This window comes from Schistocerca cancellata, chromosome 4, assembly GCF_023864275.1.
Source record: "Schistocerca cancellata isolate TAMUIC-IGC-003103 chromosome 4, iqSchCanc2.1, whole genome shotgun sequence".
In the NCBI taxonomy this organism is placed as follows: domain Eukaryota; kingdom Metazoa; phylum Arthropoda; class Insecta; order Orthoptera; family Acrididae; genus Schistocerca; species Schistocerca cancellata.
In genome coordinates, this window is record NC_064629.1 from 462,088,287 (window position 1) to 462,106,422 (window position 18,136).

Genomic DNA, 18,136 nt, shown 5'->3' on the forward strand with positions numbered 1-18,136 from the left:
GAGAGTGGTTGGTGGACGCTAACGTGATGCAACCAGTCTCCTTAGTGCATCCCAGACATACCGTGTGCGATTCCAATTGGGAGACCAAGCAGGCAACGCCATGTGTACGTTATCTTCAGTTTCCCACGAAACGTCAACCACCCGTGCTCTATGAGGTCAAACAGTCTATCGTTACGAATTATGGGCCAACAGCAACCGCTCATGAGGGCTAAAGATCTCTTCACAATACCTGACAGCAGTTAAACCCTGCCGATTCACCTGTAAGGTTTCCTGAAGAGATGATTGAATGGTCAACGCAATCCTTGCCCACACCATTATGGGTCCTCCTCGATCTCGGTCTCTTTCCACAAAGTCTGGGTCCCCAAATCTTGTTCTGCGTTCCCTCCAGATGCGAATCCGTCGAGAATGACTCTCCAGATCAAATTGGGACTCATCTGCGAAAAGCAGATTGGCGCCCTGCTAGACCGTCCAGGTGACATGTTGAAGACTCCAGTCTAGACGTGCCCTTCTGTGAAGACGCGTCAAAGGTACACATACAGCAGCAGGTCTTAGACAGTAAAGGCCACTCTGCAGAAGCCTTCTGCACACAGTTTGCCTCGCTGTAACAGAACCATTGGATGCTGCTAGGTGATACGCCAGCTGCCATGCAGTACTAAGGCGGTACCGTCGTACCCTTAAGCCAAAAGACGGTTCACTCTTCTGATGTCAGACGTGGTCGGCCCTACCCTGGCGTTCAGGATACAGTTTCGGTCTCTATATATCGTCACCACATTCGACAAACAGAACGATTCACATTAAGCCATCAGGCCACATAAGTTTGCAACTGTTCTGCTTCCATTCTTCTTATGGCCCTCCATATTCTCTGCGCCATATTGCAGCATTTGTGACAGTGCATACAGCGATTGTGGATGTGGGACTATCGGGCAAACATTATCCAATTTTATAGTGCCATGGCATCATCTTCGGCGTGGTTTTCGCTTGACAGGAATACCGTCTTCCGTGCAGAACACGACCGTACGGACATCTGTTGACAGTTTGTATGATTATATCATGAATTATATACAGGAGAGCGAAATAGCTGTTCGTTGCTTTAACTTTGGATACAAGTGTATTTTATATAGTGCATCAATTAAGTACAATTCTCCATTTGCTTCACAAGGTTAAAAACTGGAGAAACCAAAATAAACTTGTGACATAATATAGGGGGAAAACGTAAGAGTTCATTATAGTTACAATAAAAATAGAAAGTAGCTAATCTGTTGCATGTGTCTACATAACGTGCCTTTTTTGCTAGTAGCCCATGAAAAACGGGCAACACGGAAAATACACTCCTGGAAATGGAAAAAAGAACACATTGACACCGGTGTGTCAGACCCACCATACTTGCTCCGGACACTGCGAGAGGGCTGTACAAGCAATGATCACACGCACGGCACAGCGGACACACCAGGAACCGCGGTGTTGGCCGTCGAATGGCGCTAGCTGCGCAGCATTTGTGCACCGCCGCCGTCAGTGTCAGCCAGTTTGCCGTGGCATACGGAGCTCCATCGCAGTCTTCAACACTGGTAGCATGCCGCGACAGCGTGGACGTGAACCGTATGTGCGGTTGACGGACTTTGAGCGAGGGCGTATAGTGGGCATGCGGGAGGCCGGGTGGACGTACCGCCGACTTGCTCAACACGTGGGGCGTGAGGTCTCCACAGTACATCGAAGTTGTCGCCAGTGGTCGGCGGAAGGTGCACGTGCCCGTCGACCTGGGACCGGACCGCAGCGACGCACGGATGCACGCCAAGACCGTAGGATCCTACGCAGTGCCGTAGGGGACCGCACCGCCACTTCCCAGCAAATTAGGGACACTGTTGCTCCTGGGGTATCGGCGATGACCATTCGCAACCGTCTCCATGAAGCTGGGCTACGGTCCCGCACACCGTTAGGCCGTCTTCCGCTCACGCCCCAACATCGTGCAGCCCGCCTCCAGTGGTGTCGCGACAGGCGTGAATGGAGGGACGAATGGAGACGTGTCGTCTTCAGCGATGAGAGTCGCTTCTGCCTTGGTGCCAATGATGGTCGTATGCGTGTTTGGCGCCGTGCAGGTGAGCGCCACAATCAGGACTGCATACGACCGAGGCACACAGGGCCAACACCCGGCATCATGGTGTGGGGAGCGATCTCCTACACTGGCCGTACACCACTGGTGATCGTCAAGGGGACACTGAATAGTGCACGGTACATCCAAACCGTCATCGAACCCATCATTCTACCATTCCTAGACCGGCAAGGGAACTTGCTGTTCCAACAGGACAATGCACGTCCGCATGTATCCCGTGCCACCCAACGTGCTCTAGAAGGTGTAAGTCAACTACCCTGGCCAGCAAGATCTCCGGATCTGTCCCCCATTGAGCATGTTTGGGACTGGATGAAGCGTCGTCTCACGCGGTCTGCACGTCCAGCACGAACGCTGGTCCAACTGAGGCACCAGGTGCAAATGGCATGGCAAGCCGTTCCACAGGACTACATCCAGCATCTCTACGATCGTCTCCATGGGAGAATAGCAGCCTGCATTGCTGCGAAAGTTGGATATACACTGTACTAGTGCCGACATTGTGCATGCTCTGTTGCCTGTGTCTATGTGCCTGTGGTTCTGTCAGTGTGATCATGTGATGTATCTGACCCCAGGAATGTGTCAATAAAGTTTCCCCTTCCTGGGACAATGAATTCACGGTGTTCTTATTTCAATTTCCAGGAGTGTAGTTCAACCTCAGCTTTCACGCTTTAGCACTCACTACTTGTAATGTCCAAATAGTGATATGATCCCCAATTAAAACAAGATTTTTGCGCAGAGTTTAAAAAAATTAGTATCAGTAGGAGAATTCTGGTGGATTTTTTTTTAGTCAACCACTTATCACTATTCAAGAAGAGCAGCGAACGGTGGACGGACCAAGTTTTCTATTATTTGCATGTTTAATTTTTTGATCCTATTTATCTCGAAACTGAAAGAGTCAAAATTTCTCAATCTCTTTTCGATTTCTAAGTTTCTTACAGGAAATAATAGGAATAAACCGAAAATAGGCTATTTCAGAAACCGTTATTTTACGCAGCTTTGTCTGGTTAAGCTGGCGTTGAAGAAAAAAAAAGAGAGAACTGGTTTCAGCAATAACCTCTTTACCTCTCTGAAGGTATAGACCGGTGTCAGCTAAAGGCAAAGATCTTGATTTAGTTCCCAGTTCAGCTCATTGTACACATAATCTCCCTAAATTTCCATCGAGCGATGCAGCGCAGTGGTTAACATACTGGACTCGCTTTGGGATAGACAACGGTTCAGATCCCCCAGCTGGTCTTCCTGATTGAGGTTTTCCGGCGGTTTTCTTAAATGAAGGCGAATGCTGTGATGGTAACTTAGGGAAGGACATGAGCTATTTCCTTCCCCACCTTTGTCCGATCCTAGCTTGTGGTCGGTTTCTGATAACGTCACGATCGGTGGAGGTTAAACTAATATTCTGTCCTAGCAAATCTTATTGCAAGGGGACTCATCTGTCGTGACGGGTACGACGATGAAAGACATGGTAGATTAATCCATTTCCGTCTTCTCAACTCTGTGAGTCGGCGCAGTGGTAAGCCACTGGACTCCCTTCTGGGTGAACGGCGCTTCAAATCACCGTTCGGCCATCCGGATTTAGGTTTTTCGTATTTTTAATAAATAGCTCATGGAAAGAATCCAGGATGGTTCACCGAGCGAGGTGGCGCAGTGGTTAGCACGCTGGACTCTCATTCGGGAGGAAGACGGTTCAAACCCGCCTCCGGCCATCATGATCTATGTTTTCCGTAATTTCCCTAAATCACTTCTGGCAAAGTGCACGGCACACTTCCTTTCCCATCCTTCCCTAATCTGATCGGACTGATGACCACGCTGTTTGGTCCCCTCTCCCGAATCAACCAACCAGGATGGTTTCTTCGGATAGGACATGACCGATTTCTTTAACCATCTTCTCCAATTCGTGAGCTTGCGCTCCGCCTCTGTTTAGTACGTCGTCTACGGTACGTCATATTCTAATCTCTCTTTCTTATACCGTCGATATTTCGCACGGAATGACTTCATCTTGTCTCCAGACTCCAAGTAACACCGGGTTGTGAAGACTAAGACAGTAACATAATAAACGCTGAATGATCTTGACTCCCAGATAACCTTAAATACGTATTGAAATGACAGTTTTAATTTATATGTTTCTCAAACTTCAGAAAAAATACTTGGCGACGAACTTGATCGTTCGTGATTTTTAAAAAAAAGTGAGTGGTTTTACATGGAATGAAGTAAATTGAACCGCGTGTTTCGGTAGTTTACTACCGCCTTCAAGAAGTTTGTGAACATAAGTCATTTGGTATGCGAAAAATTAAGCTCCAGACGGAAAGTCATAAGACCGACAAATTACATTTTAATTGCCTTGTGATGTTACTTCTAAACTCCCTTGAAAGTTTTTGACGTCTAAACGACACCAGATAGACAATGATCTGATCTGAAGCCAATTTTCAGAGACGAACCATTTCCATCTTCCAGGAGCAAACATGTAAAACATGTTCTCTACTATCCCGAGACTGCTGGACGATAGCAATTTACTGAGAGTCTAGGAACTGCTAAATTTGTTCCTTACCTACAGTAATTGGGTACATACAAAACGTGCAATCTTCACTGCCGCGTTACAAATTCGATGTAGTTTTCTTTAACCGATTGTCCCAATCTCAGCATCTTGTTACACTACTAAAATAGCCACAGCATTGGTCATTTTTATATCGAATTAGTTGATTACAAATGTAATAAACACCAGCAGATTATTATTGCCTTCATACAAAACACACAGAAAAGTTGAACGCGTTGCTTTATTTCTGTCTGAGGCTGGAAAACGGAACGTGTCAGTTTCCTGTTCGACCTGTTATCCACCAAGCGCCCTCTATTTCCTAAATATTTATAAGAAGCTAGTGAATCCAACATGGATAAAGTAGCATTTATAAGATGATTTTAGAAACATCCTGCCGGCCGCGGTGGTCTCGCGGTTCTAGGCGCGCAGTCCGGAACCGCGCGACTGCTACGGTCGCAGGTTCGAATCCTGCCTCGGGCATGGATGTGTGTGATGTCCTTAGGTTAGTTAGGTTTAAGTAGTTCTAAGTTCTAGGGGACTGATGACCACAGCTGTTAAGTCCCATAGTGCTCAGAGCCATTTTAGAAACACCCTGTATTTGTTATAGATATGTGGCACATACATAGAGAAAGTTACCGCAGTAGTTAGCACATTGTACTCATTAAAGAGGGTCTAAAATCCACGGGTGACCATTTAGATTTGTCGTTTCTCTTTCAAAAAGAAAAGGCTAATTCCATTTCCCAATCAGAGCTTATAATATCCCTAATGTTCTCGTCACTGATGAGTCATTAAACTCTAGTCTTACTTTGCCCATTGTAGGACCTGCAGCGTAATATAGATAGAAGTATAACATTTTAATGAATAGTTATTTCCTGTTAGCAGCTTAAATTTTATTATTTTTTCGTACCTAAGCTTATGGGAAATACGTACTCTCATGATCTGCCAGCAAGAAAATAGCAACCAGACACAGATGGAGTGTGTACATACATTATGAACAGCTTAACTTACTAGAAAACAGCAACGACGCTGAAATAAGCTTCTAGTAGGGAAAAATGATAGTTTTAGCAGGTAACAGGAAATAACTCTTCATTTAAAAGACGTACTTTAGTTTGCTCTTGTCTTGGAATCCAACGAATATAATTTCACAACAGAAACCAAAAAAGATACTCCTGCAAAATTTGTTTTTGAGGCTGACATAATAATCGCGATTACACAAATGAAGATAACCGTGGGCGGCCGGATGATTTCTGAATTTGTGTGAATCTGATTGTCATGATATAATGGTTATTATTTGTTACTTTCGTCCTAGTGGAACGCGGAAGGGCATCTTTAAAGTCATTTGATTATTGTAATGGCTTCAACGAGGCAAGACCCCCATCTTCGGCCGACTGAGTCGTTAGGACTAGTCCTGACAGATAAGCGAAAGAGAGTCGTGGGGATTTTCAGATGACTTAAGTACACACACACTTCCCGTTACGGCGACCACACAATCGTTCAATAATAGCGACGCTCGGGTCTGCGGGAGGGGATGGAAGCCGCACAAGGCAGGTAAAGTCGTTAGCGACAGTGGCTCAGTGAGTGCATGGCAGCTGGGTGGACAGCAGCACGGGGACCACACGCTAGCCATGTCGCAAGCGCCGTTGCTCACCAGGTACCGTACCGGCGTTCCAGCTCCCTGACGAATGCACGCCACAAGCTCGACAGTTGGGCATAGGCCATTAATATTGTTTTGCCGCGGCTTTACGATACTTCGCATTTCGAGCACGCGCTGTTGTTCGGAAAGTTTTTTGGGAACAGTGAGAAGATATTGGTCAGGTAACAGTTTTATACGGGTAACAAATAATTTATTTTAGTACATTACAGAAAGAGAACAGCATAGAAACATACCAAACTCGAAGTATATGTAATAATCATCTTAGTTAATTTTTAGTGTTGGGTCTTTTCTTCTCATTTATCATCAGACGAATTAGGCTTTGTTGCACCAAAGCATCATCGGGTATGTAGATAGTTTAAGATATGCATTATATTGTCGCGGTGTTATTATTATTATTATTTTCGATTTTTCCCTATTGAGAGAGCGATTGAACTTGAGTAGTCATGATTTCTTCTTCTTCTTTCTTCGTTCTTCCCAAATTCTCTTCATACGTTCACTGTTCTCTCTTGCGTTCTTCCGACCATCTTTTTCCCGTTCTGTTCTCCGTATGTTCTTGTTTGTGTGTTTCTGTATTATGTTTCTAAACTGTTCTCTATTGTTTGTTGTCTTGTGTGATCCCCAGTTCTTTGTCTTCTGCTTCAGTGAACCACTTTTTCTTGTTTTTGGTCTTTTTTACTGTCTCAAAGATTTGTCTTGTGAGCCTGCTTTAATTCATCCTGCTGATAGGTCCATAAAATTTCACCCTTCTCTTTCTAATGGTGTCTGTTACTGTTTCAGTGTCTTTGTAAATCTCTCTAGTTGGCCTCCTCATCAAAATTCCTTCAAGAAACCCTGGTCCATATATTTTCCTCAGAATTTTTCTTTCCTTTTCAATCTCTGATCTTCGTATGACCATGAATCAGTGTATTTTCTGTAGCATAAAGTGCTTCTGGTAGGACTACTGTGTTGTAATGCCTCAGTTTCACATTGACAGAAATAGATTTCTTATTATAGTGATTCCAAGTGAGCTTATATGCTTTTTGTAATCTGGAGATTCTATCTTTATTGGCTATTGAGTTCAGGCCTGATTGTTGGATTATCTCTTCCAGATATCTTAAGTGGGCAACTTGTGCCACTTCCCCATATTGAGTAGTAATGGGGAGCTTATCTACAGGTTTGTTTTCCATATACTGTGTTTTCTCGTAGGAGATTTGTAGCCCAGTTTTGAGAGATTTCGTGAAGTTTTTACAATGCAAGTTTGGCTTCCTCTCTTGTTCGTTAGAATAGCAAGATCGTCCATGAAAGCCAGACACTTCACCCTAATTCTCAGCTTTTTTTTAGTCTCAAGCTGAATTCCTTTTATTTCCTTTTCCCATGTCACAATTTTTTCCAGAACCATGTTAAACAGAAGGGGGCACATTCCATCTCCTTGGCGAACACCAGTATGGATATGAAACGCTTCTGATCTTTCTCCCATGAATTTAATTTTGGAGGTTGTATCTGTTAATTCCTGTTGAATAATTCACCTTGTTTTCCTGTCAATCCTGAACTCGCGGTGGTATATTATTGACTATTCCCGGCTGGGTCGGAGATGTTCTCCGCTCAGGGACTGGGTGTTGTGTTGTCCTAATCATCATCATCATTTCATCCCCATCGACGCGCAAGTCGCCGAAGTGGCGTCAAATCGAAAGACTTGCACCAGGCGAACGGTCTACCCGACGGGAGGCCCTCGTCACACGACATTGCATTTCAGCAGTTCGTGGGCTCACATACCTATTCTGGAAGTTAATGAAGGCTATTCGCGTTCTGTTGGTATGTGATCACTGACCGTTTCAGGTCCAATAGCACAGAATCACGAAATAATACGATCCACGATAGGACGAAACAGCAAAGCGAAACGCGCGTGATAAGTTACCTGAAAGCGAATTTGTTAAATCATTGCAGACGGAAGCGTCATACAGTTCCAACCTTCCGTAGTTTGATTGATATATTGTTTTACTGCACGTACAACTTGGAATTTCTCATATCCACAGCCGGAAATTATACAGAGTCCAGGCGTGGTTTGAGTATTTCGCTTTCGTAGTATCAAACAAAGCCTCATAAGAACATTTCAGTAGTAGACAGAATTCTTACATTTTCAGGTCCAATTTTTATGCATTTCTGACAGCTTATATGCCTATCCCCGAACCTTTAACATTGTTTAGTCTATACGTTATAATAATTGCTCATAACACCTTTCTACCGTGAAAGGCAGACAAAGTTTGGCATGTCTTCACATTACCTTACATCAGTTAAGACATGTTCGCTCTCCATATTTAAGCAAGAAATTGTAACTGTGTTTCTCGCTCTTCCGTACAGGTTTTTTTCCACGAGTCCCGCGTAATCAGTTTGAAAGGGTTCGCTATCCATTCACTAATGCTGAGTACGAGAAATATTGAACGTTTTTAACTCGTTCCCATATTTATTTTATTGTGAAAACTCATTGGTGACTGGTTTTCAGATGATAAAACTAAGATATTTTTATTCGTCCCCGATATATGCTGTTATTCCGAGATAAGCGTTTAGAATTTTGCATGCGTCTAAACCAATTCTCTAAGATACTCTTCCTCCTAATCTGCCGTCTTTTTATAAAAGTCATAGTAACAACGCTGACTAGTCGGTAAATGGTTTCACTAGCATTCTATGTGCAAGACTGTAACTCCATTCCGGCACGACTCAGTATGTGACATAGCTCTGAACTCGTAACTAGCGTATACAAGTGTCTTAGCTCCTGCAGTCCTTAATTTGGAAACTTTAGCTGCGCTCAGTCAGTGTAATTCGATTTACGTTATGAGAAATGTTTGGTCACGAGTGTGATACCATGTCCCCAGGAAAACTGACCAATACATCAAGGGGGCGCAAGAGTCAAGTTGTGAAAAAGCGTTCCTTCGATGCTGTATTAATACTGGTAACAGTAAGCTGTTTAAGATACTGTGAGCAGGATCCGAACGCAAGTTAGTTTCGTGATACATAACTACTTCGGGCACACTTGTTGCTACTCTACTTTCATTGTCTTTTTTTCAAACTGATGCTGAATTTATACATCTGACGGGCGGAGTAGGATGCGAGTTAGCTTGGCGCGCGCGGGTGTGTGGGGGGGTGTGTGTGTGGGGGTGTGTGTGTGTGTGTCTCCTCTGTCCATCTTGAGTACGCCCGCCTTTGCCAGCTACTTCTGTTCAGCTGAAAAATACTCGCATCAAAAAAAGTTCTGCATCACCTCAGTTCCGAGAGTTGCGGAACCTGTACTGAAAATTCGAGTTGAGATCAACATAAACATCATTTCCACCCTTCTTATTGCTCATGAAAACCACACATTGCATGTTGTTCCACCATACAGTGAGACCTTCAGAGGTCGTGGTCCAGATTTCTGTACACACCGGTACCTCAAATACGCAGTAGCACGTCCTCTTACAGCACTGAAGCATGCCTGTAATCGTCGTGGCATTCTATACACAATTTCATCAAGGCACTGTTGGTCCAGATTGTCCCACTCCTCAAGGGCGATTCGGCGTTGACCCCCCATAGTGGTTGGTGGGTCAACGTCGTCCATAAACAGCCCTTTTCAATTTATCCCAGACAAGTTCGAAAGGGTTCGTGTCTGGACAGCATGCTGGCCACTCTAGTCGAGCCATGTCGCTATCCTGTAGGAAGTCATTCACAAGATGTGCACGATGGGGGGTGCGAATTGTCATCCTTGATGACGAATGCCTCGCCAATATACTGCCGATATGGTTGCGCTATCTGTCAGATGATCGCATTCACGTACTGCACAGCCGATAAGCCGCCTTCCATGACCACCAGCGGCGTACGTCGGCCTCACATAATACCACCCCAAAACAGCAGGGAACCTCCACCTTGCTGCACTCGCTGGACAACGTGACTAAGGCGTTCAGCCTGACCTGGTTGGCTCCTAACCCGTCTCCAACGACTGTCTGGTTGAAGGCATATGCGATACTCATCGTTGAAGAGAACGTGATGCCAATCCTGAGCGGTCAATTCAGAATGTTATTGGGCCCATCTGTACCGAGCTGCATGGTGTCAAAGATGAACCTCGCTATGGACGTCGCGAATGAAGTTGCGCATAATGCAGCCTATTGCGCACAGTTTGAGTCGTAACTCGACATCATGCACGAAAAGTATTATTCGACATGGTGGCGTTGCTGTCAGCTTTCCTCTGAGCCATAATCCGTAGTAGTGGTCATCCAGTGCAGTAGTAGCACTTTGGCGTCCTGAGCGAGGTATGTCATCGACAGTTCCTGTCTCTCTGTATCTCCTCCATGCCAGAACAACGTCGCTTTGGTTCACTTCGAGACGCCTGGACACTTCCTTTTTGAGAGCCCTTCCTGGCACAAGGTAACAATGCGGACGCGATCGAACCGCGGTGTTGACCGTCAAGGCATGGTTCAACTACAGACAACACGAGCCGTGTACCTCCTTCCCGGTGGAATGACTGGAACTGATCGGCTGTCAGACCCCCTCCGTCTAATAGTCGCTGCTCATGCATGGTTGTTTACATCTTTGGACGGGTTTAGTGACATCTCTGAACAGTCAAAGGGACTATGTTTGTGATAAAATATCCACAATCAACGTTTATCTTCCAGAGTTTGGGGGAACTGGGGCGATGCAATAATTCATATGAGTAATTTTGTGTTGGAATCCTACTAGGAAAACAGCATTCATTTGTACTCATATAGGTGCTTAATGGAGCTGAAAATAAACTGTAGGTTTATAATGAATACTGTCGAAGTGGATCCACCTCATAGATATACTAATAACTCAGCAAGCACCTGGCGTCTCAGATAAGTTCAAGTACGTAAAAAACATGCGACAGACCATCTAAGGGGTGTAAACATTTTTCCAGTAATACCTGTTTAAAAAAAGTTTTTATGTATATTGAAGTCTAGTACCATTTTTGTTGTAAAAAGAGCGTGTAGAGGCTGACAAAACAAACCCCAGGCAGAGAAAAAAGTACATAAGGCATCAGTTGCCACTACGGGGCTAAATTTTCGTCTATTGACAGGAGGAGAGACTCTAGATGTTCACTGAAACTGTTGAAAAACTTCTCAGGATAAATCAAGGCAGTGATTTTGATCATACAACTAATGCATAGAGTTGAAAACGATGGTCCTGACTTCAAAACTGTATTGAGATGTCCTGACTTCTGTCTTGTCGATATTGTAGTAAGTATGTAATGCAGAAATTTTCATCACATCCTGATACTGTTTTAACGGAGAATAGTGGCTATATACCAGAAAATATTCCAGCACTCTATACCCGTTTCCTTTGTGCTTTCACGAACCTGCATATGAAACGCACGTCAAATTCCTCTACCAAACTATGAACATTGACCTGATATGTCTACCAGGAGTTGTTATTCTGTTATTACATGGAATGTTTCTAACCGAATAACCGAAAGTAATTTGTGTGCATCAGTAATTTGGTTCGCTACACGAGTCCCATGAGCTTTAAACTTAAACTAAAGCATGCTGAATCAAATCTGGTGTATCTAAAGAGGCGCACATCAAATGTATTTCATACTAGTGCGAAGTAAGATAACAGACCTGCCAACTGCAGCATCAAAACTGTTGTTAGTAAGAGCAAATTGTAAAGCTAAAAAAATTTATGTAAAATTTCTATCAAACTATAGTTTACGGTAATGAAAACTCCACGTGAACATTCCACACCTGTGAAATGAGTTCCCAGTTTTCCGCCTATAGCTGTTACGGCGACCACATTCTATACTAAAGGAGTAATATTCACATTTCATATAGATATCGCTTGAAAAAAAATGCCATAGTGAAATTATATGACCAATACATTTCTTCCTTCACAATCACTCAAGAAGGAACCAAGCGAGATATCTTTGTAGTATACAGTTCACCCGCATTTAGAAACAGCTGAAGTCGAGGACCCAGTCTTCCATATTTAGGTTCATACGCTCATTCACTAGATAGTTTCAGTGACGTTTGAGATGGTTCCTTCAATAAGTGACAGACATTGCACTGCATCTTTATCTAGCTGCGCTGAGGCCTCACCTCTAGTGACGCAAACTTCCCTTAACTTAGTGCGGTGTCTCTACCCAGTCATACGACGTCATTATAACGCAGCGATTCTGTTTTTCATTATTTGTAGCGAAAAACAGATTTTATCAACGTGAATTAAACTCTTTATAAAAAACAATCGCAGTTAGATTATATGGAGAAGGGACAAAGTTACTTACACTTGTTAAACAATTTTTCCATCACTCGTTCAGCGTGGATTGTACGCAGTCATGTTTAAATCTATTGAAAGCTGTTAGATTATGCAGATTAGATTTTTTCTCAAAAAAATCTACACCGTTACACTGCTGTGACCTCTTTGCACCTTTGTACAAACCATATCTCCCAAACGGAATAATGGCACTGAAATGTTGATGTCCTGAAAGCAGAGTTCTGTGAGAGCCGAACTTTATTCTATAGAGAATTAGTATTCTCGGTACAGGAAAAACAGCTCTCACATAGCACCTTTATGCAGATCCACAATAAAATTTTGAAGCTTCTCAGAAATCCGTTGTTCTTTTGATAATCAGTGAACATGAACAATAGACCATCGCGCACATACGGGAAAATATATCAATACGCTGAAGTATAGTAACCAGCGAGGCTGTTCCTCATCTAATGACCTAACTAGGTTCTTTGAACGGCAGGGAGATCACTTACAAGGGGACCACATGGCAACCTTTTTTGTGTTTGTGTTTTTATTATATTGTAGGTGAAGTTCAGAACTCAATCATAAATCAGCAAAAGCAGTTAGATAAAATTCTCAAAATTTCTCGAGGCAATCGGCTTTGAAGCTTTCAGACAGTCTTAAATATGCTAAAGCATGGTAAATGTTTCTCGACCGGCCGTTTGGCTATTCGGTATGTTCGCCGACCACGTGTGTGGCACAGGTTCGATTCCCAGCCCTGGCCATAATTTTAAAGAAAGGTGCATGTTCCACGAACATTCCCATGAAGCATATTGTTTTTTTTTCATTTCAGAATCTTTTTTATAAAAGATCAGTAATTAAGAATGTATATCAGCAATAAACACTGGATTTTTGTGTGAGATACGTAACTAGAACATGAAGACCAGCAGTTTTTCATCAAAAATTACTGTTAGATAAGTTACGTAGCATATATTTGATGAATTTCACATTCAAGGTAGGTATTCGAACTGAACGAAAAAAAAAAATGTAATGACCGAAAGGAGTCTAGAACCATCGATTACCAGTCTCGAGCGCAACTGGTTTTTCAATATTTAGGCATATGAAACTTCACGAAATTGCTATGCACCTCTGTTTAAAAAGTAGCATCAGCCAGTAATTTAACCTGAAAACACTACGTTGTAGACGAGCGTTCTACCACACAGCATGTGTAGAAAAACCGACGTTGCTTTAGCATATTGAATATTGCCGGAAAACTTTAAAAAGTCTATTTTCTTGAAAATTTTTAAGAGCTATATCGGACTATTTCAGGTAAATAATATTATAGTTCTGAACTTCACGTGCTATAAATATAAGAAATTACAAAAATTCGATTGCCGTGTGGTCCCCTTCTTCGATTTGTCGAGTGGTACTCCAATACAAGTCAGAATTAAAACAGAAGTAATGATAGTGATGTAGCGCAGTGGTGAAACACTGTACTCGTATTAGACAGACAGCCGTTCATATCCCCATCCGGCATAAAGACTAGAGTTTTTTGTGATTTCTCGAAGCAAATCGCGACGAATGCCAGAATGGTTCCTGCAAAAAGAACACGGCCCAATTCCCTACACATCTTACCCTATTTGGACGTTGTGCTCAGTCACTTAAGACTTCATCGACGGCACGTTAAACCCTTATCTTCCTTCCTGATAAATGGCTTTTTCAGATTTTCGCAGGGTTTGGGAGACATTGGCTCATACCGTGTGTGCCAAATGGCGCTTGCGCAGGTCGGGACGTACGCATTCAGCTGGGTCGCGCTCCAGAGGAGTCTGGCCCTAAACACGGGTGCTGCGGAAGCCGCAACTAAAGGCCAATTACAGCTGACGGGTAGGTTGCACACAACTCGAGGGGAGACTGGGTGGGTGCGTAATTGAGTAATGGTAGCTAAAGTGCCCTCTCGCTAGGGACACAGGAAAAGCTGTTTGTGTCTCTAGACTCCAGCTACGTGCTGAGAGTTGGCTACACAAAGCTGGATGCTGTCGACATGCTGTTCTCGTGCTATTGCTTCCAGGTAGCTGTGAAATACGAGCGCGAATTAGATCGATATTTTTGTGGAGAGAGGTCCATTTATATAACAATGACACGGATTTCAGCGAAGCATTGACACAAACACTTCTTCGTGTAAATGCTAAAAGCGACCTGAAAGTCATTGTTTTATTCCCACTGTCAATATGCCATTAAGCAATTTTAAAATTGTTTATCAACACTCTTTGATTACGTAACCAGCTTCGGAATTCCCTACGCAGTATTTTATGTTACATGTTACTGTAAAGCTTCTATCAACGTGAAGTATTGGTTGGACACAGCAGGGCTTCAGTAGACATGACCCCCACTAGAGATGGTATGCGTTTGCCATCCTCATATCTTTGGACTGACTTACCCAGCCAGTTAAAAAGCGTATGAAATCTTATGGGACTTAACTGCTAAAGTCATCAGTCCCTAAGCTTACACATCACTTAACCTAAATTATCCTAAGGACAAACACACACACCAATGCCCGAGGGAGGATTCGAACCCCCGCCGGGAACAGCCGCACAGTCCATGACTGCAGCGCCATAGACCAGCCTCCACCAGCTTGCACAATGCCTTGTTGACAACTTGGGTCCATGACTTCGTGGGGCTGCGCCACACTCGAAACATACCTTCAGGTATTGCCAACTGAAATCGGAAGTCATCCGACCAGGTCACGGTTTTCCAATCCTCTAAGAGTCCAACCGATATTTCGACGAACCCAGAACAGGCGCTACAGGTGATGTCGTGCTGTTAGCAAAGGTACACACTCGCATCGGTCGTCTGCTGCCATAGCCCATTAACACTAAATTTCGCCGCACTGTCCTAACGCATACGATCGTCGTACATCCGACATGGATTTCTAAGGTTATTTCTCGCAATGTTGCTCATCTGTTAGCATTGCATACCTCCATGCGATGAAGCTTCTTAGTGTGTGAGAGGTGCTTTACATTATGTGCATACATATACATAAAATAAAAAAAAACATCATACAGTTTTCGCTGGTGCAAGATCATAAGCAGTCTGCACTGGAACATAATAGCGCGGATTTTTCATCGGTACCACCAACCCAAGGGAGTTACAGTAGTTGGGAAAACAAAAGGCGAAAGCTAATGCAAAATGTGAACGAGCCGTCTGAAGATAAACCTGTCAGTTCGAAACCGGCAAGCGCGATATTTAAACAAATAAATAGCATTGTAAAAAGTGGCTGGTTGCTATTATCTTCTGTATGAAAGTCAACCTATATTGGAATATTGAATTCCCTAATGCTTTCCGAAATGGAATGTCCCATGCGTCTAGCTCCAGCTACCATTGCGCGTTTATAGTCTGTTAATTCGTCTCTTGCGGCCATAATGAGGTCGGAAACCTTTTGATATGAATCACCTGATTACAAATGATAGCTCCACCAATACACTACTTTCTGTACGCCATACTACTGCCATCTATATAAGTGCATATCGCTGTCCCATGACTTTCATCACCTCAGTGTAATGACAGATACATACAATACTGGTAAAGAAATGTTCATAATTTTTGTCGAAATGAACACTGAACAGTTGTATCATAAAGCCACAAATTAAGAAAATAAACTAATAGCACATTTCTCATTCGGACGTGCAAGGAAGGGTGTGTTGGCGCACTGTTTGAGACATACATCCGCTCAAGTGTAATGTCTTTCTAATACGTTTACCCTTGTAGAATCCAAAATGTCTGTGCGCTTGCAACCCGTCGCTGGTAAGCAGTTGCCGAGTTTTGGTCAACATATAAACTTAACTTACGTCTACAGTCCTTTAGAACTAACGAATCTTCATTTTTATGCTGTTCATTACAGCTTGACACCACAGCCTTTAGGTGAGTTACAGAAATGGTTCAAATGGCTTTGAGCACTATGGGACTCAACTGCTGTGGTCATCAGTCGCCTAGAACTTAGAACTACTTAAACCTAACTAACCTAAGAACATCACTCACATCCATGCCCGAGGCAGGATTCGAACCTGCGACCGTAGCGGTCACGCGGTTCCTGACCGTTACGCCTAGAACCGCACGGCCACTCCGGCCGGCAGGTGAGTTACAGGAAGATTTTAGAAAGGCACGCTGCAAGATCTATACCAAATAACTAAAGAAACTGGTACACATACCTAACATCGTGTAGGACCCCCGCGAGCACGCAGAAGAGCTACAACACGACGTGGCATGGGCTCGACTAATGGCTGAATTAACACCAGGAATTCTGCAGGGATGTCCATAAATCCGTAAGAGTACGAGGGGTGGAGATCTCTTCTGAACAGCACGTTCCAGGGCATCCCAGATGTGCTCAGTGATGTTGTCTGGGGAGTTTGGTGGGCAGCGGAAGTGTTTAAACTCAGAAGAGTGTTCCTGGAGCCGTTCTGTAGTAATTTTGGACGTGTGGGGTGTCGCATTGTCCTGCTGGAATTGCCCAAGTCAGTCGGAGTACACAATGGACTTGAATAGATGCAGGTGGTCAGACAGGATGCTTATGTACGTGTCACCTGTCAGAGTCGTATCTAGAGGCGTCAGGGGTCGCATATCGCTCAAAGTGCACGCCCCCACACCATTACGGAGCCTGTCCCCTGCTGACATGCGGGGTCCATAGATTCATGAGGTTGTCTCCATACCCGTACACGTCCATCCGCTCGATACAATTTGAAACGAGACTCCTCCGACCAGGCAACATGTTTCCAGTCATTGACAGTCCAATGTCTTTGTTGACGGGCCCAGGCAAGGCGTAAAGATTCGTGTGGTGCAGCCAACTGTACGAGAGTGGGTCTTTTGTTCCGAAAGCCCTTATCGATGATGTTTCGTTGAATGGGTCGCACGCTGACACTTGTTGATGGTACAGAATTGATATCTGCAGCAATCTGCGCAAGGGTTGCATTTGTCATGTTGAACGATTCTCTTCAGTCGTCATTGGTCCCGTTCTTGCAGGATCTCTTTCCGCCCGCAGCGATGTCGGAGATTTGATGTTTCGGCGGATTCCTGATACTCACGGGGCACTCGTGGAATGGTTTTACGGGAAAATCCCCACTTCATCGCTATCTCGAAAATGCTGTAAACCACCGCTCGTGCGCCGACTATAACACCGCTTTCAAACGCACTTAAATCTTGATAACCGGCGATTGTAGGAACAGTAACCGATCTAACTGCGCCAGGCACCTGTCTTATGTAGGTGTTGCTGACCACAGCGCCATATTCTACCTGTTTTTCTCTGTATTTGAATACGCATGACTATATCAGTTTCTTTGGCGCTTCAGTGTATGTGCGGCAGATTTCGAGACTAGCGGTTTGCCCTCTGTAAGATGAAGGGCCAAAAGTCCACCTCTTCCGTATAGTAAGGAAGCACAGCAGTAACATGTTATAGCTAAGAGGTCTGTCAGCAATGTCAACGTTAACTTAAATTTTAACACTGTCCATTATTTATTTTTCATTTATTTCCTCATTACTTTTATTAGATATTTCCTTAACGTAGTCAGATGTGCTGGTCTTTATATAAAACAGTTTTGCTTTACGATAACCTGTAATAATATCGTGTTATGCAGTCTAATCGCGCAGTTTCTCCTTATAATGTACTAATAAAACTCTT

The 18,136-nt window shown here is 43.8% G+C and overlaps 1 protein-coding gene across 1 annotated transcript in view; it reads left to right on the forward strand.

Annotated features, from left to right (window-relative positions):
• Nucleotides 1-6,220: 6,220 nt before the first annotated feature.
• Nucleotides 6,221-18,136, forward strand: part of LOC126183704 (uncharacterized) — a 57,616-nt gene continuing 45,700 nt past the window's right edge. Inside the window, exon 1 of the mRNA XM_049925887.1 lies at nt 6,221-6,282. Coding sequence (XP_049781844.1) covers nt 6,257-6,282 — 26 coding nt within the window. The 5' untranslated portion in view covers nt 6,221-6,256. The remainder of the gene's footprint in view (nt 6,283-18,136) is intronic.